This window comes from Budorcas taxicolor, chromosome 11, assembly GCF_023091745.1.
Source record: "Budorcas taxicolor isolate Tak-1 chromosome 11, Takin1.1, whole genome shotgun sequence".
Lineage (NCBI taxonomy): Eukaryota > Metazoa > Chordata > Mammalia > Artiodactyla > Bovidae > Budorcas > Budorcas taxicolor.
Window position 1 is genome coordinate 41,962,605 of NC_068920.1, and position 21,497 is coordinate 41,984,101.

At 58.2% G+C, this 21,497-nt stretch overlaps 1 protein-coding gene across 3 annotated transcripts in view; it reads right to left on the bottom strand.

Moving 5' to 3' along the window:
• The window catches only part of TMEM63B (transmembrane protein 63B), a 25,169-nt gene continuing 3,672 nt past the window's right edge, over positions 1-21,497 (bottom strand). For 2 of the 3 annotated variants that reach the window (XM_052649380.1, XM_052649382.1), the window contains 23 exons: positions 18,628-18,810; positions 18,270-18,349; positions 17,941-17,979; positions 16,924-17,014; positions 15,223-15,260; positions 14,153-14,295; positions 14,003-14,054; positions 13,187-13,295; positions 12,538-12,608; positions 8,563-8,643; positions 7,974-8,097; positions 7,257-7,390; positions 7,039-7,176; positions 6,745-6,898; positions 5,368-5,474; positions 5,054-5,140; positions 4,815-4,880; positions 3,465-3,627; positions 2,748-2,853; positions 1,599-1,766; positions 1,269-1,384; positions 1,091-1,171; positions 1-814 (listed from right to left, as the gene is read on the bottom strand). In XM_052649380.1, the coding sequence (XP_052505340.1) occupies positions 629-814; positions 1,091-1,171; positions 1,269-1,384; positions 1,599-1,766; positions 2,748-2,853; positions 3,465-3,627; positions 4,815-4,880; positions 5,054-5,140; positions 5,368-5,474; positions 6,745-6,898; positions 7,039-7,176; positions 7,257-7,390; positions 7,974-8,097; positions 8,563-8,643; positions 12,538-12,608; positions 13,187-13,295; positions 14,003-14,054; positions 14,153-14,295; positions 15,223-15,260; positions 16,924-17,014; positions 17,941-17,979; positions 18,270-18,349; positions 18,628-18,786 (2,493 nt within the window). In that variant the 5' untranslated portion in view covers positions 18,787-18,810 and the 3' untranslated portion in view covers positions 1-628. Of the gene's footprint in view, positions 815-1,090; positions 1,172-1,268; positions 1,385-1,598; positions 1,767-2,747; positions 2,854-3,464; positions 3,628-4,814; positions 4,881-5,053; positions 5,141-5,367; positions 5,475-6,744; positions 6,899-7,038; positions 7,177-7,256; positions 7,391-7,973; positions 8,098-8,562; positions 8,644-12,537; positions 12,609-13,186; positions 13,296-14,002; positions 14,055-14,152; positions 14,296-15,222; positions 15,261-16,923; positions 17,015-17,940; positions 17,980-18,269; positions 18,350-18,627; positions 18,811-21,231; positions 21,388-21,497 lie in introns of all 3 variants that reach the window. The other variant, XM_052649383.1, reaches the window with a different exon arrangement.

A 21,497-nucleotide genomic window follows, 5' to 3' on the forward strand; every position in this document is an offset into this window, starting at 1 on the left:
AGAGCTTTTCATTTTTATTTTAAAGGAAAACAACAACAACAAAAAAAAAACCAGTGCAAAATCCCATTTTCCAGTGTCAGCCATGCCCACCCCCCACCCCCAGGTCAGTCCCCCTGGCTCAGGGTTGGACTCTTTCCTCCCGCTCAGCACCCTCTCCCCTCTCATGCAACCCCCTAGGGGCTGGAGGTTCCACTTCCCTGGGGTGCTAGATCCCAGTGGGACTTGGGGGGAGGGGAGGTGAGAACTGGAGGGGGCAGCCCCTGGTCCATCTGCCCCCACCAGGTCTCCAGCCATGGCACCAGGTACCCCTCTTGGCTCTCATTAACCCTTTCCTGATCATACTACTAGCCCAGGGGGGTACTGATCTGGGGGAACCCTGTCCACACCCCTCTTTGCCCCGGGGCCGGCTCGGGGCTCTCCTCACTGAGGTTGGGGGGGAGTTCCCGCCCGCCCTCCCTCCGTGGTGGGGGAGAGCGGTGAAGTCCCCAGGTTTAAATACCTTAATGAAAGCAGGGGATGGGGAAGGAAGGGGCTTTAGATCTAATAAATTATTAGCGTTTTGTTTTTAGTGTCCGTGGGGGGCCGGGCGGGCGGGGGCAGGGCGTGGCCGCCAGGGCCCTCCCTTCCCTTACTGGCGGATCTCGTTCTCTATGAGGCTGTCCTCACAAGACTGGAAGTCTGTGTCCGTGAGGCCGTCAGGCTGCATGAGCAGCTCCTCGTCTTGGGAGGAGGACGACGGGGGCTCGTCCCCCGAGCTCCCGGGAGCCCCGTCCCCGTCAACTTCTGAGTCCTGCAGCACCTGAGCGATGTATTTCTGAAGGGGGAGAAGGGGGCGGTGTGAGCGTGGACAGCGGGGGGCCCCTGGGGGGAACAGGGCGGGGGTCTCCCGGCCGGTGGGGGAGGGGCAGCAGCTCTCCTTCCAAGGGGACATGGAGCAGAGCCCCCAGCTGGTGGAACCAGATCCCCACCCCATCCCCGGGCTCTGGGACAGGCTCCCCCTTTCCTGGATGGCTGACAGGACACCCAGCTTCCTGAGGAAGCCATGCTTCCCCCACCCCGCGCTTGGCCGTGGCGGGGGCGGGGCACTCACCGCAGATTTGGGGACAGCGGCAGCATTGGGGGGCCGTCCATTGCTTCTGGGGTCCACGGAATCTGTCTCCGTGTGCTCAATCTTGAGGGGCCCGGAAGAGTCAGCGGGTGAGGGGCGAGGCCCTTGCCCCAGCGGGTGGACTCTGCCCTGGGCCGCCTCCCTGCCCCCTCGTCCCTACCTTGTAGTTGTGGGCACTGAGGTATTTGAAGTGTCCGAAGCAGACGTGGCAGAGACAGACGACAATGGTGATCACCAGGACAACGAATGTGAACATGGACGTCGGGGCTAGAAACCCTGGGTTGGGGTGGGAGGACAGAGAAAGGGCTGCGACCTCTCCTCCAGGCCCCCTCCCAGGGACTTCTGCTCCCATATGCTGCGGCTTCTCCCAGGACCCTAGCCTGCGACACCCCCACCCCACCCCCGGGGGCCTGCTCTGCCTGCACTCTGGCGGGAGGGTCTTCTGCCCCCTGCCCCTCCCTGGCCTCCAAGGGTGGGGGGTGGCCCTCACCCGTGCGCATGGTGGAGAAGAACAGCAGCCAGAAGAGGCAGAGGATGGGCGCGGCCACCACCTGGTTGACAGCGCCCGAGTGGATCTTCTTGTCCAGCTTGGCCGGCAGGTAGGCGTAGTAGAGATTGTACCTGTCTACCAGGTGCTTCAGCAGCATGTACATGAGCCCTGGGGGAAGCCACACCGGCCCTGACCTCGGAACCAGCGCTGCCGGGCCTGCGTGTGGCTGTCACGGCTTGTCCTGGGCCTTTCAAGGTCACTGGAGGGCTGGCCCCCTTCTTCTGCCCCAGGCCCAGTAGAGAATACAGCCCCAAGCCCCTTGCAGAAGCACGGAACCCCAGCTTCCCCTGCTTCAACCCCCAGTCTGAAGCCCCTCACCAGGAATTCACTGGTAGGAAGCTACTGGTTTGGGTCAGCAAGCACCTTCCTGCATGTTGTTTTTTTCCTATCCCTGACCCTAAACAGAGGAGTGTAAGTTAGGCGGTAAGGTCTCTCTTCCTGGAGGTTGAGGGAATGGGACATTTCAAATGGGGACAAGGTGGTTAGTTTGGGAGTCTGGAGCCTTCAATAACCAGGGAGGGTGGTGAATGGATTAGGGTGTTAGTGGGGGGAAAGGATAGATGAGGGGAATGATGGGGGTGAAGAGAAACTTTGCCTAATTTTTTCAGAAAGAAGAGGGACTTGCCAAGGTTACAAGGTGCAGCTACATCAGGGTATTTCCATGAGTGGTAAGGACCCAAACCCTCCCTGAAACCCAAAGGTCTTTCCCGAGTGTACAGGGCTGTGTACAAGTGTGCCTGTGGATCCTGCATACGACTGTGTGTGCGTGTAGACTTCTCAGTGGGCATGTGCTCTCTGTCCATGTATACCCACTTGCACGAAGGCACTGGTATGAGGGAATATGGCCATGTTGGGGAGATGTCACCCAGGGGCAGCACACTGGCCGAAGCCAGCCTGAGCTGAGATGGCCTTACCCTCCTCCCCCACAGGCTGAGCCCCAGACTGAGCCAGGGACCAGGCGGGAGGCCCGAGGGGCCGGTCTCCCAGCCAGGGCCCTGTCCACTCGGGTGGCCTGCCTTGCTAGAGTGGAGCGGGAGAGGTCCTGGGTCCCCCCGAGCAGGGCCCAGGTCCCGGCGCGGCGGTGCCTACCGAAGGGCACGATGATGGGGCAGGTGATACTGTAGGTCATGACCACCGTGAAGACGCACATCATCCAAGCGTAGGCTGCGCCAAACTGGAACTCGTAGGCCTGATGCTGGGGGGGAGATGGGCAGGAGGGTGGCTCAGGGAGGGGAGAGGAGGGGAAGACTGGAGGGGCTCAGGCAGGTGGCAGGAGGGAAAGGGACAGGAACTCTGGGGCCAGAAAAGAAGCTGGGGGTGGGAAGGGAACCCAGTGTCCGGGGTGGGAAGGGAACCCAGTGTCCAGGGCAGGGCAGGGCAGGGCAGGGCGAAGCTGATGGAGAGAGAGGGGCTGTGGCTGAGACGGAGGTCAGGGTGGGTACAGTGATGGGGCCTTCGAGGGATGAGGGGCTGGCCGGTTGGTGGGCTTGGGAATTGGATGCCCAGAGCCCTCTGTGTGGGATTAGGGCAGAGGTACCCTGGGTCTAGATCCAGACCTCCCCCAGTTCCCATCACAGAACACTAGACTGGCAGAACTGGAGGGGCCTTCAGGGTTAGCTACGCTTTGTCACTGTACGCAAGGGAAAACTGAGGCCCCAGACGGGAAAGGGGAGACTGAGGGCCACGGAACTTGGCTCCCCAAGTCCCGGCCCCCTGGGGCCCCCACACTCTAGCACGGCTGCTGCAGTTTCCGGTTGGGCCACCAGGGGGTGCTGTGCGCGCCGCGGCAGCCCCGGGCGGCCCTACCCGCTTCACGTTGCGCCTCTCGGCGGCCGAGCGCGCCAGGCAGAGCCGGATCATGTACATGAGCAAGCCCGGGATGCGCAGCAGGTCCATGGCGTTGCCGATAAAGGCGGAGGCAATGACGTAGTTCACGAAGAAGGCGCCGTTGTCCGGCAGGAACACGCACCTGCGGGCACCAGGTGCTCCAGGTCTGCACTCTTGGGGGACCCAGAGGCCCCTCTACCCACTGCCAGCGTGCCAGCACCCCCAAGGTGCCTTTTTCCACGTGGACCCTCCAGCTGAGCCCTCAAAGCACCCATGTCTCTGAGCCCCCTGAATGTGAACCCCCCAGATGCCTCCAAAGTAAGCCGAAGATAACCTCAGTGTGTGTGAGCCCAGAGGCACCCCTAGAACTTGCGCCACATAGAGACCCCTGGAGAGAGTGCTAGAGACCCCTGGAGAGACCAGTGTTCAGGGTATGATTCTGGAGATCTCCACCGCCATCCCCCTCCCTCCCTGTGAGCCCCAGGAACACCCCGAAGGCTCCCTGCCTTAGATCTTAATTCAACCCAGAGTAACCCCCAGAGTATGAGCCTCTGACACCCCCAGAACTCAGCTCCAGAGACCCTCCCCCAGAAGTCTTCAGAGGGGGGGAGCCCAGGGACCTTTGTCAGTACCCATGACACCCCAAATGTGAGCCCAAGGTGACTACAGATGGCCTAGAGCAAGACCCCTAGAACCTGCTCCCACATAAAGAGCCATGGCACATGTCCCCCAAGACCCCCTCGCAGGGATTTCCAGGGAAGGGACCCCATAGAGAACTGCAGTCACACAGCCTGAGACTTCAGTGGTGTTCCCAGAGCTTGTGCCAGAAACACCCCAAGATGTGAGCCCCAGAGTCCTCCGTGGTCATTCTGAGTGAGGTGTGAGCCCAAGAGCCTTCCAGAGAGGCTCAAAGGGTTGGCACCTGAGACCTTCATGGAGTCCCCTAGGAACCCTCACGTCATTCCCACAGCACAACCAAGATCCCGCTATAGACCTTTCCGAACCCCCTGGGTGAAGCTCCAGCTCCCACGGTTAGTCCCAGGATACAAGCCCCAGAGCCCACCATAGAAACCCCCCTGAGTGTAAGCCCCAAAGCCCCAAATATACCCTAAGGGTGACCTCAGAATCCAGAGTGGTTCCCAACACAGACCCTCAGACATCCCATGTATGCACCCAAGACATCCTCTGGGGACGACCTTTGGGATGCCTGACCATGATATAAGCTCCTCTTCCTCCCCACTGCAGGGGTGGGAGCTTTGCTGCACCCTCCGATAGGGGAAATACCCACCCCCCAATCTGGTCTCCTCCCTGGGGACCCTGGTCACTCACTCAAACCGGATGGCTGCCTCAGCCAAGAATTTCTTGTCAAAGAGCCAGCGGAAGAAGAGGTCCAGGCTGGGGAGGGGAGGAGAGGAGATGGAGGTGTTGGGGGCTGGAGTAGCCAGAACACCAGAGGAGGGAGCATCCCATCCACGAGCTCTGAGGACGTGCCCCAGACCTGGGGCCCCTGGCTGCTCCCCCTCTCGCTGTCCCCCACCCCAGCTCCCACCCCTTCCTCCAAAACCCACCTGCTCAGTCCCAGCGAGGGCAGGAGCAGCACCATGAAGATGAGGAAGGTGTAGCACTTGTGCATGGTGGTCCTGTTCTCACCGGAGCTGGGGTGGGGGCAGAGGTCAGGCGAGCCAGCCCCGTGCCTGCTCCCCCAAGCTCCTGCAGTCCCAGGAGGGTCCCCTGGGAAGGAGGGGGCCTTCCCAAGGTGAGGATCCCAGTCAGCATCCCTCCCCTGCCAGCTCTGGGACTGCCCGGGGCGTGGGGGGGTCTGAAGGTGGGGGGCGTGCACCCAGGAGTGCCACTATGTGGGTGGAGAGGGGTGTTGTCTCACCGTGTCCAGTGGGCTTCAAAGAAGGCAGAGTAGTAGACGATAGTGGGGAGCAGGGCCGAGAAGCACCACAGCAGCAGGGTGGGGAAGAACTGGGTGATGATGGGGTTCTGCAGAGGGCAGCGGGGAGGATGTGTCAGGTAGGGGCGGTCTAGTAAGCCCAGCTGGCGTGGCTTACCTGCCCCCCTCCTCCACTGAGCCCCGGGCCCCCCTCCCCCTGCCCCCAGCTCCCAGGGCCTCATTGCAAGTCCAGAACATTGTGACTTCCCTGGTGGGAAGTCCTACCACGCCTTGCAGTGCAGTAGCAAGTTCAGTCCCTGACTGGCGAACTAAGATCCCACATGCCTCAGAGGAACTGAAAGCCTGCATGCTCTGGAGAGCAAGTGCCACAACCAGAGAGTCCACATCCTGCAACTACCGAGTCTTGTGCACCACAACCAGAGAATCTGCGCACCGCAACGGAAGACCCCGCGTGACACAATGAAGCTCCAGCGTGCCACAACTAAGACCCGACGCAGCCAAATGAATAGATAAGCCCAGAACCTCTGGGGGCCAGGGCCATCTGTACAATCCCTGCATGAACTGTATTAGCAGTTAGCATTTCTGAACACCCACTATGTGCCAAGCACTGATGATGGTTTTTTTTTTTGATCATGTACTTTTCATGTATTAATTCTTACAATAATGATATTACCCCATTTTAAAAATGAGTAAACTGAGGCAAAATGAAATTCAATAAATGAGATAGTAAGAAGTACGAGTGGGGGGTGGATTTGAACGCAGGCAGCCTGGGTCTTATCTATCATGCTGTTATCACCCAGTGATGGTCAAAGTGCCTTCTCATGAACTTTGAGGTTCCCAGGAGGCTTGTAGGAGGAGTGTGGATGGAGTAGCAGAAGCTCCCCCCTACCGCCACCACTGCCATCTGAGCGACCTCGCTTTTCCACACTGAGTTTCATGTACAATTTCTTTGGATAAAAGGCATCAGAATCCAAGTTTGGAGGCCAAGGATCTGGTCTGGCCTTTGACGCTTTGGTTGGAGAGATTGAGCGGAGAAGGACTTGGTTTGAGGTCACATGATTAGTTAGGGATGGACCCAGGCTCTCTCTTCCTGGAGAGCCCCTCTAGGTGAGTGTGAACCGAGGGAGGCCTCTCCTGGCGAAAGGTGGCACGGAGCCCGAGGGAAAAGCACAGAGGGGTCTGCAACCCATGGTCATGTGGGACCTTCTTAGCGGGGCTGGGTGGAAAAGCAGGGCAAGAGCTAGACTGGGCAGGAGGAAGACTGGCTCCACGCCCCTCACATGCCCTTGGCCAGGGGGATTGGGGGCCTGGGGTCTGTGTCTTGGCACACAGTGTGGAGGGTTGGGGTGTGGGCCTTACGTTGAGGTACTCCACAGGCTTGGTGACGTTGAACTTGTCCATGGTGGTGATGATGATGGCTGGGGTGGTGAGGAAGAAGAGCAGGATGAAGAGGACGACATTGATGACCAGGCAGCGGAGCCACCAGATGAAGCCGCGGATGGAGAGGTGCTCCCTGGGAGGGTGGAGGCGTCACTTTGGGGCCGGACGCCTGACCCGACCCCAGAGACACCTAGGACCTCCGTCTCCTCCCGTGCCCCACTGTGGGCCCTACTGGCCCCACGGAACCACGCCGGCGCATCCCCCTCTGCTCACCAGTAGATGTTCTGGGGGTCGGGGGCATAGGACACGGTCCAGTTGGAGATGTGCAGGGACTCGCTGCAGGATGAGGAGCGGGGCTCCCCGCGGCACGTGCAGCCCTGGCACTTACACACGTTGAAGTCCTTCAGGATGCTAGGGGAGGGGGGCACGGTTACCGGGGACCCAGAGCCCCAGCCGGCCCCTCGGGGCTGGGGCGGGCGGGCGGGTCTCACATGGCCGTGATGGTCTCGTTGTGGAAGGTGACGAAGGCCATGCCGAGCGGCTTCTCGTTCACTTTCTCCTTCTCCCGCTTGTAATCCTCCTTCAGCTTCTGCTCCAGCTTCGTGTAGTACTCGATGGCCTCCACCTGCCAGGACGGACGGGCGAGGTGGGGCCTCGGTCAAGCCGCCGGTCCCCTCCCTTCACCCAGAGGCCGTGCCCGGAGCCGACTGCAGCCTGGGCACGGCCTTAAGCTCTCCGTTCACTCGCTTCTCCTCACAAGCACCCCGAGAGGTGGGTACAAGCAGCCCTGTATTACAGATGAGGAAACTGAGGCACGGAGCAATCCAGAAACTTGCCGAAAGCCAGAGCTAGTAAATTCAGCAAGTTGGCCTCTTAGCTGACCTCTCCTGATTTGGGTTTTGAAACCTTGGTTGCTGTAGGTACAGGGAACAGGCCCAACTGTGGGACTAGGGCGTCCAGGATGTAGAACAGATGGGAGGGGCTGCCCCTGCCCGCGGTCCTCACCCCAGCTCTGCTTCCCCTGGGACCTCTCGACCTTGGGGTATTTATGTGCAAGGCCTGCTTGTGTGTTTGGGTGTTCCTAAGGTTGTAGGACAGGCCTGACTGGGAGATGCATCCGTCTCTGCTGTGACCTGCCTCCCCAGGGCCTCCCACCCACCCTGGCCGGGGGGCCCTGAGGCCTGAGCCGAGCCCAGGATGCCCCGTACCTGCTCGCAGCCGCGCACCACACAGCAGCACAGATGGCCACAGGGCTTGGGGTTGATCATGGTGGGGACGTTGTCCTTGCTCTGGAGGTTTGTGAAGTAGAGTTTTCCCCGCTCGGCCTTCTTTCTGTGGGACCCAGGTGCCCGGTCACCCACCGCCCAGCTGGGTCTGCTGGAGGATGGGTAGGTGGCCCAGCTCGGGGGTCATGGAGTCCACTCCCCAAGCACAAGAGCCACTGTGCTCTTGGGTTTGCTTAGGGTGCATGGTTCAGACATATCCCCAGTCCAGGGTCTCCCCACCATCCCCTGAGGGCCAGAAGTTCTTCCCATAGCCTAAATTTCTCACACTGTAGCAGAGGAAGGGTACATCCTCAAATGGGGTGGGGGTGGGGGGACAATGGAACCCCTTCCTCCAACCTCCAGGACTTGCTCTTTCCAAAGCTGAACTGACAAGCGCTCCAGAGGTAAATTAAAATCAGAAGCCCTGAGAAACAACTGGAAGGGGAACCAGACTCCTGAGTGGCAGCCAAGATGACCCCCGCAGTGGGCAGAGGGCCCTCCGATGTTGCCCTCCCACCCCCAGCCCCACTACCTCTCTGCATCGAGGAACATCAGACGAGCCACGTTGTAACACGGGCGGGCTTCCAGAACCGTGCAGTTGGGGTAGGCCTCCCTGAAACATAGTCCACACCATCACCTTCAGCAAGGACCCGGCCCCCCACTTGTCCCCAGCTTTCCTCCATGACCCCATCCCCTTCAAGACACACAGGCCCAGTTTAAGCGCCCTCTTTCTGAGTCTGCAAAGATGACAGTTCCCAAGAATAAAACTTCATGAAATTGCTCCTCCTGTTCATCTGTGCGGGGGGAGTGTGCACGGACTCAGATGAGAGTGCGTACTCACAGGGCGCTGGGGACACCACAACTGTGGTCTGATGCCTGTCTGGGGCTGGGGACTTTACGTGGAGAGAAACTGCCTTTAGTCTTGGTTGTTCTCTTAACCCTGTTCCCAGGAGGGCTGGCGACAGTTCAACACAGCCTTGACCATCAGCTGATCCTAACCAGCCCACAGCCCCGGGCGGCAGAATGGTCTCTGGTGCAAAAATGACCAGAGGTTGATCCTGAAACCTGAGATTGACCTCTTAACACTGACCAGAGACTGCTCCTTTATCCTGACCCACTGACGGATAACCCAGACCCAAGACTGACCCTCTAACCGTGAGCCCAGGTTGACTCCACCTTGAGTTGAGACTGACCAGACTCTCAGAAGCTGGTACCCAGTAGGGCTTGAGGGAGGCTTACAGCCTGCGTGGAGGAATACTTCTGTTTTCATCCTGATCACACACTGCTCTCCCTGAGCCTAATCCCTAATCTAGATAGAGGTCCTGCCTTTTTTTGGTTTGTTTAATATTTAAAGAAGGAAATACCAAGTATTAAAGATGTGGAGACATGATTCTAAAGTAACAAGATGGACCTCACAAACCCATGAGAATTTGGGAACTTAAATCTGGGATGGTGTCCTTGAAAGGCACTTCCTAGGAGCCTCCGGACTCTTCCCCTGACACTGGATATAGGATTAGAATTGTGGGTGCATGCTCAGTTGTGTCCGACACATTGCGACCCCATGGACTACAGTGTGTCAGGCTGCTCTGTCCATGGGATTTCCCAGGCAAGAATACTGGAGTGAGCTGCCATTCCCTTCTCCAGGGGATCTTCCCCACCCAGGGATCAAACCCAGGTCTCTTGCATCTCCTGCACTGGCAGGTAGATTCTTTACCACTGCGCCACCTGGGAAGCCCCCTGATACTGCTGTGGCTCAAACCATTTTAGGTTCATCTTTAGAAGGGCTGTCAGCCCTGTGGCAGGCTAAATCCTCATTTTCACCCAGCTAATCTCTAATCCCCTAATCCCTCCCACGCAGGTTCCCTGATTTTGCACACAGGTTATCCCCTGATTCTTCTGGGTTAGTCTTCCAATCCAGATAGACCCCAGGCCTGGAACCCAGACCCTGGCGGATACTGACAACTAGCAGGGCCTCCACATGGATGAAGGCTGCCTCCTGCTCAGCACCATATACCCAGGTGCTGGGTCAACAGCCCTCACATGGTCAACAGCCTTCACATAGTAGGTGCTCAATAAACACCCACTGTGCTGTGCTGAATGGATGAGTCAATGAAATAATGCTCACCATGATGCTAAAAACTCCAGTGAGGACTGCAGTCTCCCCAAACCCCCTGCTTATAGGCTGATCAATAATTTTTGTACATTATTTTCATTTTTTATTTCTCCATTATTTTCATTTAATTAATTTATTTGGCTGCATCGAGTCTTTGTTGCAGTGTAGTGGGAGGGCTCTCCAATTATGGTGCATGGGCCTAGTTGCCGCATAGCATGTGCAATCTTAATTCCCCAGTGAGGGACTGAACCTCCGTCCCCTGAACTGGAAGGTAGGTTCTTAACCTCTGGACCACCAGGGAGTCCTCCTGACTGTTAGTTTTATTTTATGTTTAAAAATAAATTTATTTATTTTAATGGGAGCGTAATTAACTTTACAATATTGGGATGGTTTTTGCCAATCAGGCTGTTTCCTAAGCAATACCACAGACTGACCCCTGAAACAGCCACCTTGGACTGTGAGCTCCTCACCGCCATGACTCGTCTGGCTCTTCTTTGTCCCCCGGGACGAAGCACATAGTAGGTATACAACAAACGAGTGCTGGATCCATGGATGCTCGACTCACAGGGTTCATTCCCTCAGTGCACAGAGGGCTCTGCTCTAAGGCCACCCTGTCAGAGCCCCTGGTGCCCACCCCATCAGAAACAGCACCCTCCATGACCCGGCCCTCTGCCCCTCTCCCTCCACGACCCCGCCCTCTGCCCCTCTCCCTCCACGACCCCGCCCCCTGCCCCTCTCCCTCCACGACCCCGCCCCCTGCCCCTCTCCCTCCACGACCCCGCCCCCTGCCCCTCTCCCTCCACGACCCCGCCCCCTGCCCCTCTCCCTCCACGACCCCGCCCCCTGCCCCTCTCCCTCCACGACCCCGCCCCCTGCCCCTCTCCCTCCATGACCCCGCCCTCTGCCCCTCTCCCTGCTCCGGTTTTCTTCCAAGCACCCACTCCCACTTGCCAAGGTCATTTCTTTGCCATCTGGTTCTCCCTATTAGAATATAAGCAGATGAGGGCAGGTTTCCTGCCATACCCCCAGGTTCCTGCTCTAGTGTGACACAAGTTGCTCAAAAGACACCTGTTTCTGGGACTTCCCCGGTGGTCCAGTGGCTAAGACTGCGCTCCCAATGCATGGGGCCTGGGTTCAATCCCTGGTCAGGGAACTAGATTCCACATACCACAACTAAGAACCCGTGCAACCAAATAAATACATAAATAAAAGAAAGGGTCAATTAAAAAAAAAAGATACTTGTATAGACAAGTTACTAAAGGACTTGTCTATACAAGTTGACAGCTGACTCCATTTGGACGGTAACATTAGATCACTTAATTCTCAGCACACACTGTCCTTAATCTTGACCCAGCCTGCTCCCTAATGCTGAGTGCCGCTTGAACTCCAGATGGGACCCCAAATTGTTCTCTCATACTGACCAGTGATTGATGAGCTAATTATAGCTGTTGTTCTGTAAACTGTGGGAGGGCAGGACTTGTTTCTAATTGATTTATGCCTGGCACACAGGAGGTGACCAATAAATGCATGTTGAATAAAAAAGAGGATTCACTCGAAAACCCTGGTCACAAACCAGTCATTCGGTAACACAGGGGCCTGGGATCCGACTCCAATCCCATCCTTATCCAGGACAACAACTGACTGCTCATCCAGGTCAACCGACCTCACTAAATCCTGATCCTCACCAGAGACCGAGCCCTGATCCAGACCACCAATGGCCCTAGTCAGGACCTCCGGCCAACTCCTAATACTGTCCCCAGAGACTGGCCTCTAAAGCTGGCCTCCGCACTGTGAAGCCCTGAGAACTCGATGGTCTTGCACTCATTTCTGTAGTCCCCAGGCCACCACATGGACCTCAGCAGCACCTGAGAACAACCGCTGAGTGGACAGATGAACAGATGCTGTATACAGACTGTTCTGGCCACTGGAAGTGAATTTCCTTCACTTTACTAAGACAGACTTCTGGCTAAAAAGCATCTCAGAGAACATGCAGCCCAGCTCTTCTGGGCTCCCTGAGGATGCACTGAAAACTGAGAACCTTCTCCCTGCCAGTCCGCGTGCACACAGCCTCCAGAACACCATGCACAATTCTGAGAAGGCCACATCCTCAAGGGCCCGTGGACCCGGGGTCAACAAACCATGACCTGGTTCAAGCCAGGAGGAGGAAAGGCCCAGGGACTCACTTTTCAAGTATTTCTCCAGCTCTTTGAGGGACCTGAAGTCCAGCCCAACACCTTGGAGTCAGAGAATTCTTTCTTAGCATAACCCCCTACCCTGTACCACAGCCCCTGAGCCCCCCAGGAGAGAGGCCTGCGATGATGCTCTTGGAGCTGAAAGAAGGCAAAGAAGGGTCCACGGGTCCTCGGGTTGGGGACAGGGGGAGGAGCTACTCACTCAAAATGCTTCTTGATCTTCTCTGACTCTGCATATTTGGAGATTCCATTGATGAAGAGAGTCCGCTTCACCTGAGGAGTGAAGGGGGCCAGTTTGCCTTCCTGAGGCTTGACCCTCAGAGAGGGGGTGGGGAATGGGAGAGTAGAGAGGGGCAGGTGGGATAAGCAGACCTCAGGATAAGCCAGGGGCAGTGTTTCTAATAGAAATCAGACAGTGAGCAGAGTGAAAGCCCCCTGGCCTCTTGCCCCCTGAGGGCTTATGGGGGTGCAGAGCGGGTACTACTTGCAGATCCTCAGACCCTGAGGCCCCAGCAGGGTGGGTGCATGGAGTGGGTGTTCAGTGCTGGTTTGGGGAATAAATATAGGAGAAGAGGGACAATCACTCCCACAGCCATTTCCTGCCCCAGGGCCTTCAGGCAAGGCCTTGCCTCATCCCCCACCCACCTTGGGAGAGGGACCATTCTCACCTCCTACAGAGGATGGGACTGAGCCTGGGGGAGGTAACTTAACTGGCAGGATGGGGGCTCCTGGGCTGCTGAGCCAGGATTCAAAACCAGCTGGCCTCACCTGGGTGCTGACCACACCTTAAGACTCAGCAGGAGAATCCCCGGAGGGTGGGCTGGGGGCGGGCCTGGCTCCGCTGCACTCACCAGGTCATCCTCCTTGTAGCGCATTTTCGAGGTGTGTCTGCGCATGCTGTAGACGGTGAGCAGCAGGTACAAGAAGGCAAAGGAGGTGTGCAGCCATAGCAGGTTGTTCCTGGCGGGACAGAGGGGTGAGTGGGGCCACCAGGGCTGGGAACACTCGCAAACACCCCCAAACCTGCCAGTGTTCATGAAACCCTGGGGGACTTCCCTGGTGGTCCAGTGGTGAAGAATCCATCTGCCAGTGCAGGGGACACGGTTTGATCCCCGCTCTGGGAAGATTTCACATGCCACGGGTGCTGCAGGGCAACTGAGCCCATGCGCCACACCTACTGAGCCCACATTCTAGAGCCCACACTCCGCAACGAGACGCCACCGCAGCGCAACTGGAGGAGCCCTTGCTCGCCACTAGAGAAAGCCCACACACTGCGACGGAGACCCAGCACAGTCAAAAATAAATAAGCATTAAAAACAACAACCCTGGTACAGGGCCCCTTTAGAGACTCGGGTCCTCTGACACCCTCCCAAGGCAGGCCCCACACCCCACATCCTGACCCCAAGACTGTCCCATTCCAACCACACTGTCCCCAGAGGTCATCTCTTCACGCCCTCCCTGCTGGGTACACTGCCCTCTAGCCACCGCCAGCCAGCCTCCCTGGGAGCCTCTCCTTCTGGCTCCATCCCAAGCCCTCAAGGCCCCACCGTCATCTCTGCAGCCTCAGTACCTCTCCCCCAAACACCCCCCTTTTTCCTCCACTCCCCATTCCCGCCCAGACTCTGCCCACAGACCTAGGCCTCGCTTGACCAGCTTCCCACTCTTACCCTGATTTCAAGTTGGCAATGGTGGTTCTCCCGAAGCTGTAGGCATTGTTCTCTGGGGGGTGGGACGAGGGAGAGGATGACGGAGGGGTCAGGGCACGTCCCCTTTTGTCCCCTCCTCTTCCCACCACAGTGGTCCTGGCCCTTACTGACCCAGCAGGTCCCCTGAGAAGTTGACGGGCAGCACGATGCCTACAGAGAGGACACCCACGGCCACCAGCAGCCCGATGATGTGCCGCTGGAAGGACAGGTAGTGCACGGCGTCGCCTCCACATTTGTCCCGGATCTCGTCATCCCTGTGGGCACCGGGGACAGGCGGATGTGGTAAGGACCAGTGTGCCGGAGGGGCCATGGCTCAACTGCCCTGGCCCACCCCAGCCCACGTCCACCCTAGCCCTGGCTGATCCGGCAGCAGGATGGGGTTGAAAGAGGGGAGGTGGGGCTCTGGGTCCCCTGTGTCCTGAGAGGGGAGGGAGAGGGAAGTGAGAGGGAAGGGGAGGGAGAAGAAGGAAGGATTCAGGGAGAAGGGGAGGGAAAGAGAAAAGAGAGGAGGAGGAGAGAGACAGAGAGAGAGAAGAAAAACAAGGCACACTGCAGAGAGGAAGAGCAGCAGGGGATGGGGAGAAACGGAGGTGAGAGGACAACCCGAGGAGGGGGGACAAAGATGGTGGCAGGAGGAGACAGAGGCGGGAGGGCGGAGGGAGGTCTGGCAAGCAGCGGTGCTCGCCCTTAGGCGTGGGGAGCCCTGGGCGCCCACGGGCCAGGACGGTGGCGGTGCTGACCTGTCCCGGCTTCCTGCCTCTCTCAAGGCTCACTGCCTGCCTGCCGCACTCTGGCTCCGTCTCCTGACTTCTGCCTGCTGGAGACTGGCTCCTGCCTGCAGCTGGCTGGCTGCCCCCAGCCTGCCTGTTGCCCCTACCCGCTGGCTGCACATGGCTCTGAGGTGGCAGCGCCCGCGCCTGCTTGCACAGGGCGGCAGGGGCGAGGAGAGCTGAGGGCAGAGCAGGCCCCCCAGGCGGGGGAGGGGCACAGGAGACTGTTGCGGGGTAAAGTGAGGCCAGCTCAGAGGAACAGCAGGGGCCTGGGCCCCCGGAGCAGGGAGGTGGGTGCTGGCTTGGCTAGGAGCGCTAAGGCCCTCAGAGATGCTGGCCTCTGGACTTGGTAGGGAGATGACAGGTCTGCTGTTTCTCTTTTTCTTTAGAACTTGAAGATCGTTCACTTACTTTATCCTGAAGATGGCTGTCAGCCAGGAACAGAAACCCTGGGGGTACAGAGGGCTGTCAGCTGGTGCCCCCATTCCACCACCCTCCGCCGCCCCTGAGACTCCCTTCCCCCCGGCCAGCCTCCCTCCCACCTGACCCCAACCTCATGACCACTTCCAGGCTGTGGCTCACCTTGTCACAGCTCCCACAGCCCCCAGAGAAACCAGCTCATCCCAGAGAGGGGCAACGGGGGTGCCCGCCCTCAGGGAGGAAGAAGGACCAAGCCCACACGGGGTCACCTGTAGACTCCTGGGCTCAGAGTGCAGGTCCTCGCAAACACCCAAGGGCAGCGGAACCAGAGAAAAAGTCCTGCAGTTGTGTGGGCCAGGGTGGGGATGGGTGGGGTCCAGGGTCCGGGGAAGGGACCTCAGACCTGCAGCTTCTGCAATGTGGAGAGTCTGAAACGTGGCTGCCAAGAGCAGAGGAGTGGGCCATGGTGCCCAAGGTCCTGCCACCTACCTTCTACGTGCTCAGTTGTGTCTGACTCTCTGTGACCCCATGGACTGTAGCCCATTGGGCTCATCTGTCCATGGAATTTTCCAGGCAAGGATACTGGAGTGGGTTGCCATTTCCTTCTCCAGAGGATCTTCCCTACCCAGGGATCGAACCTGAATCCTTTGCGAATCCTGCATTGGCAGGCGGGTCCTTTACCCCTAGCAGCACCTGGGAAGCCCCAAGAACACCCCAGAGGGACCAGCCCAGGGTCACTGTGAGCTGTGATCTGCTCTCAAGCCCCCAGGCTTGTTTTCAGACAGAGACCCTGCTCAGGGCAGGGTGGGGCTATGTGGAGAAGAGCTGGGCAGAGAGACCCTGACCCAACTTCCTACTGGGAGACTTCCAGGCATAACATGGGATGGGGGAGAGAGGTGCCCTCCAGCCAAGATACAGGACAGTAAGTCTGGGGACCATCTGGACAGCTCTGGCTGGGAGGGGTGACACCTCTGCTTTGTCACTTACCAGTATGAGTCCAACTCAGGAAGCTGACAGGCTTCTTCTGCTACGGGGGCCACAGGAGCTCCTGCTCCCAGGGGCCCCAGCCTAAGCTGGACTGACCAGGGCCACCTTACAGCCTGAGGATTAGAGTTCTGACCAGGGTGAGAGTTCTCAGCCTGGCAGAATGACAGGTGGCCAGACAGGTAATGCCAGAGTGTTGGGTCTGATCTAAAGGGGTCTGGGGTCTGCTATGCCTCCGCAAGTACATGCTTTGTCTACAGGAGCCCTGCCCCTCAGCTCCAATCTACAAGCAGGTCAGCTGGCCCCGGATTGCCAGGGGCCACCAGCCTGCAACCTCTGAGCAGCACAGTGGATTCTGCATGTTTTGCTAAGCAGGCCTGGAAGGCTCATGATTACTTCCAGGAAAATGTCTAAGGAAAAAGAGGTCCTTAGGATTGCTCACTGGAGAGGGGCACAGAACTCTACTGGGGAAAATGATACTTAGGAACCGCAGATGTTCAACCTGTGCTGGTTTGGAGGCTGTCATGGAAGACAGAGCCCGGAGTTCTGGGTCTGGGTGCTACCTGTGGCTCTCGGACGAGCATCACCCTTGCTGGGCAGAAGGCCCCACTGCGTAGACCCCTGACTCCATATCACCTAAAGCCAAGGCTGCTGAACCCACGTGCCCCGGAAGAGGGGGTGCTGAGAAGCTGGGGGGAGGACACTCACATTGTCCCTTTGGTCAAAGTCGACGGAGCTGGAGACAGATGTGAGACGCTCATACCGGTCGTGACTGTCCCCGTGCATAGCTGAGGCCACACTGGGGGTGGAGACGAGAGATCAGAGAGTGGGTGAGTCTGAGTCCCTGGGGAGTCGGGTGGAGTGGGTGGGCTCCCACTCCAGAGCTCCAGACAAGGCACAGAAAGCGCAGAGGCAGAAGCGCGCAAGAGTGACTGCCCTCTCCCTGCCTCCCTTGAACCCGCACCTTCCCCTCAGGGGCCCCGGGGGCCCTGATGCAGGGATGGGGGAAGGATGACTGTTGAAGTCAGCGGGGGCCCTGCAGTTCCGGAGCTGACCAGTGGGGGCCGGGGGAGCAGAGCCCACGCTGGGCACAGGGCAGTGGTAGGGGGCGCATGGTGATGGGGAAGGACAGGCTGGACAAAGAGAGCCCCAGAAGGGCTGGGGGCTGGGGGGCTGAGAGGTGTCCCCCACCCTCCCCTTTCCCGGCCCCAGCAGCTGCCGCAACTCCAATGCCAGGCCTATAGACAGAGACGGTGACGGACACAGAGGGCCGAGCTCAGAGCTTCTCTGGCCGCCCCCCTCCCAGGCCTCCAGAGCGGGTGAGCGGGGAACCCTGGAATAGGAAGAACTAGCTGTTAGGGGGTGAGAAGCCACTGGAGACGCCCAATCTTGTCTCTGCAACCAACAGGGTGACTGTCCTGTGGGTTCCCAAGGAAGACGGCTCCTCCACCCGGGCCAACCAGGGTGGCGGACGCCTGCGCACGGGGCGCACAGGGAGCCGCTTCTCCCAGGCCAGGAGCCGGAGGGAGAGATGGGGGAATATGGCAGAGACAAGCTGGGGAGCCCCCTGCTCTGCGAAGCACACCACCTGCGTTAATCCCAACATGAGCCTGCAGAGGAGAAAACGGAAAAAAGACACCGGCAACGTGGTAGGAAGAGAAGCATGAGAGAGAAGAAAAAGGAAAGCTGGTTTAGTGGGGGCGAGGGGGCTGCTGCCCCACATACTATTCCTGCTCCACTCGGTCTCGCTCCTGCCGCCGGCGCCTGGGGACAGAGAACAGACAGGGTGAGCGGGGCCGGGATGGGTCTCCAGGCACTGGCAAGGGACCAAGGCCCGCTGTGGGCCCCTGTGTCCCCATGCCTGCTCTGGGACAGGTCCCTCTTCATCCCCTGCCCCCACCCTCCCCCACCCCCCCACCAAAGAGGATGAGAGCGGGCTGACTCTCCTTCTATCCCTGAGGAGCACGGACAAGGTGTATGTACGTGTGTGTGTGGGCATGCGAGTGTGCACATCAGCCGGTGTGTAGGGGTAGGGGAGGGTCCCAGAGCCTTACCTGTCTGCATCTGTCACCAAGGCCAGCCGCCCGTAGTCCCAGGCCACCTTCCGGAGGATGGAGAACAAGAACAGCAGTGCCTGAGGAAGAAGGGGGTGGTTGGCAGGATGGGAGGCCATTCACCCCCTGGACCAGCTAGGAGGGCAGGGTAGAGGGGCAGGAGTTTTGTCTGAGAAAAGGAGGACTCCGGGTGGGATGAAGGTCCAAGGCTGAACTTGGGCTGGGTGATGGGGCTTCCCACCTGCAGTCACACATGGGGAGTCAGGGGCAGGTGGGGGAGTGGTTAGAGTGGTGGGTGTAGGCCAGCTGTGATACAGGGTGTGGTGCCGAGGGTGGAGGGGGGCATGTGGGCACTCACAAGGAAGCACATGAAGTCCAGAGCCAGCACAGTGGGGACGCCCCCGAACGGCAGGCCCTGCAGGACGGTGCTGCGGATGCGGGCGCTGTAGCAGTAGTCCTTGGGGTTGCTGCTGTTGAGGGCCATGGTGCCCAGTGTGGCCAGCAGGAAGGGCAGCATGGCTGCTACTGCCTCATGGTCCTCCTGGGCAGAGGGTGGAGCGGTCAGCCGGGCTTGGCCCCTGCCCCCCTCACGGTTCTGCTCGGGGCTTCGGCAGGGGCGGCGTAGGGAGGGCACAGCGAGGACAGGTCACCGGGCTGCCTGGGTGGGTGGGAGCTCTGGCCTCTGGAGATAAGGGCCCAGGAAGGGAGGGTTGAGTCACACGGACTTACTTTCCCTGGCTCTTGGGCTCTGGGTCCAGGGAACTCAGCCTGGGTCTGGACTGGGGCGACCGGTTTTTCTAAGCTGGAAGATGTCTCTGAGTCTCTAGCAATTCACCTTCCACCACCTCCATACATACACACAGACACACACAGACACACACAGACACACAGAGACACACATCCATTCTCTTCAAACACAAACTGGCTCTCTCTGTCTCTGTATCTCTGTCTGTCTCAGGCAGCGGGCAGAGCTGAATCTGAGGGAGGATGGGGAGAGGTCTTAGGTCTGAAGATCCAAGACTAAGTGGAAGGGTCTCTAGGCCAGGGGAAGACGGGTCAGGAGCCAGTTACCTGACCCTGACTGTCTCTTCCTACCCCTGTTAGAACCATGGCATGGTTTCATCTGCTCAGTTTTCAACTCAGTTGACCACCTTCCCAGTATAGCTGGCTTCAGAGTGAGATGTTCAACTCTGTCCTCAGAGTAGGGGTCTGAGGATGGGGTCAGTGGGAAGTCCGTTAAAAAGCAGGACTTCTGCATTTGTGCTACCTGTCTCACTCAGCCCAGCCACACCTGTTTACCCTCATTCTTTTTCCTGGGCCATGGCAGGAGCTACACCTTTCTCTCTCTGGTTTCCTCATCTCTTTCCAATTTTCTTTGCATCTGAGTTGTAAGGACTACAATTCCCAGCGTGCCCTGCTCCTGCCCCCAAGCAGGGCAGGCTGGGAATGCCGTGCCCTGCAGCGAGCTTTTCCATTGATTGGCAAAGGAAGGAAGAATGAGCCGGGGGCCTCCTAACCAGCCCAAGCTCCCTGTAGCCAGGGAAGTGCCTTCTGGCCTGCTTCCCTGACACTGCCAGGCTTTCAAGCCTTCAACGGTCCCAGTGGACGTGTGGGGAGGGGGAGGGAAGGGGCAGCTAGCCCTGATGCCTGGGTTCTGGAAGTGCCTGGGGACCAGCTGGGCAGGGCTCTGGGGAGGCTCCTGGGGTGGAGGAGATGTGTGGGTGTGGTTTCATGGCCCCACCCCCCATCCTACAGGAGGGCCCCTGGGGGCCCCTTCTGCTGACAACACTGAAGCTCTGCTTTGTTGGGGAGCGGGGGGACGGGGGGTGTCCCCAGGGAAGAAAGGAAACCAAAGAAAGAACAACAAACCTAGGATGGGTGTCAACAACTCTGGGAGCAAGCATCCCCCAGCCCCCTGCGTGGCTCAGAAAGTTTCCCCTGCCCACCCACCAATCCCAGATTTTCCGCTGCCTCTTCCTAACATTTCAACTGCAGGGCAAGAGGCACCAGAGAAGCTGGGGTTGTCTGTGTGTCTCACTTGGTTCCAGGGAGTCTCTGAAAAGCCTGGGTTAAGAAGGCTAAGGGAATAACTGCCTGTGTTCTATGCCTTCCCTCTTCCTTTCCAGCCCATGTTGCCTTAATTTTTTTTTTTAATTCAGTAACTATAGCAGGTGCCATGTATAGAGTGCCCACTGTTTCAACAAAGTCACACTGTTCATAAAATAATGGACCTGGGCATCAAACCTAGGTCACCTTCTTTTTTAAAGCCTGAACACTTCAGGGCACCTTGATGCTTTTCCGACATGGCTAGAACAGGATGCTGCAGAAGCTTTGTGAACACTCATTATGTGTTCTCTGGCTAGGGAACACCAGAGCACTGAGAGAATGTGTGTGTTTAGGTGTGTAAACTTGTGTTGATATGTGTATCTGTGTGTGTGGAGGTGGGGAGCTGGGTGACTACACAGCTGTCCTTGGAAATGAAGAGAGTTATTAGTGTCTAAGTGGAGGTGTGTATGTGGGTGTGTCTGGGAGCCTGGGTATGTACATATAAAAAGACCCAGGAAAGGTTAAAGGTAGGTATAGGTATCTTAGGGCTGTAATAATTGGGGAGCCTTTATACTAGTCCCCCCACCTCTAACTCCCAACTCAAACACATTTCAGAAATCGATCCAGCCCACACTTACCCCTGGAGTTACATGCCCCCCTGCCCCCCATTCTATCTTCTCCACTCGGAAGAAGGTGGAACATTCTGGAAGCTCCTACATAAGGGAACCCAGGAGAGCAGTGAGGGTCAAGGTCTGTGCTTTAGTAACTGAAGTCACCATGTCCACTTCCCTCTTTTCAGGCACAAAGCACTCCCTCCTCAGCTGTACTGCTCTTCCCACCTGCACCCAGAAGTAAGCAGGGCACACTCCCCATCGGCAGGGGAGGAAGCAGGGACCGGGGAGGACAAGCCACTCACAGGGAGGTCACAGGGCAGGAAAGGGTGGAGCCAGGGCTGGTGGCTCAGCTTGCCAGCTTGCCGACTGGGTTACTCCAAGCTCTTAATTGTGGAGGCGGGGTTGCTGGGCTGAATTTCACCCTGGGCAGCTGCTCTCAAAGCCTTCACAGAGAGCAGCTGAGAGAAGGGAAGAGACTGAGGCAGAATATTTGGGGGAGAGAGGGGCATTTCATCCACTCTACAGGGTTGTCTGAGTCAGTGGTATCCCAGAATTTCTCTGGTCTGAC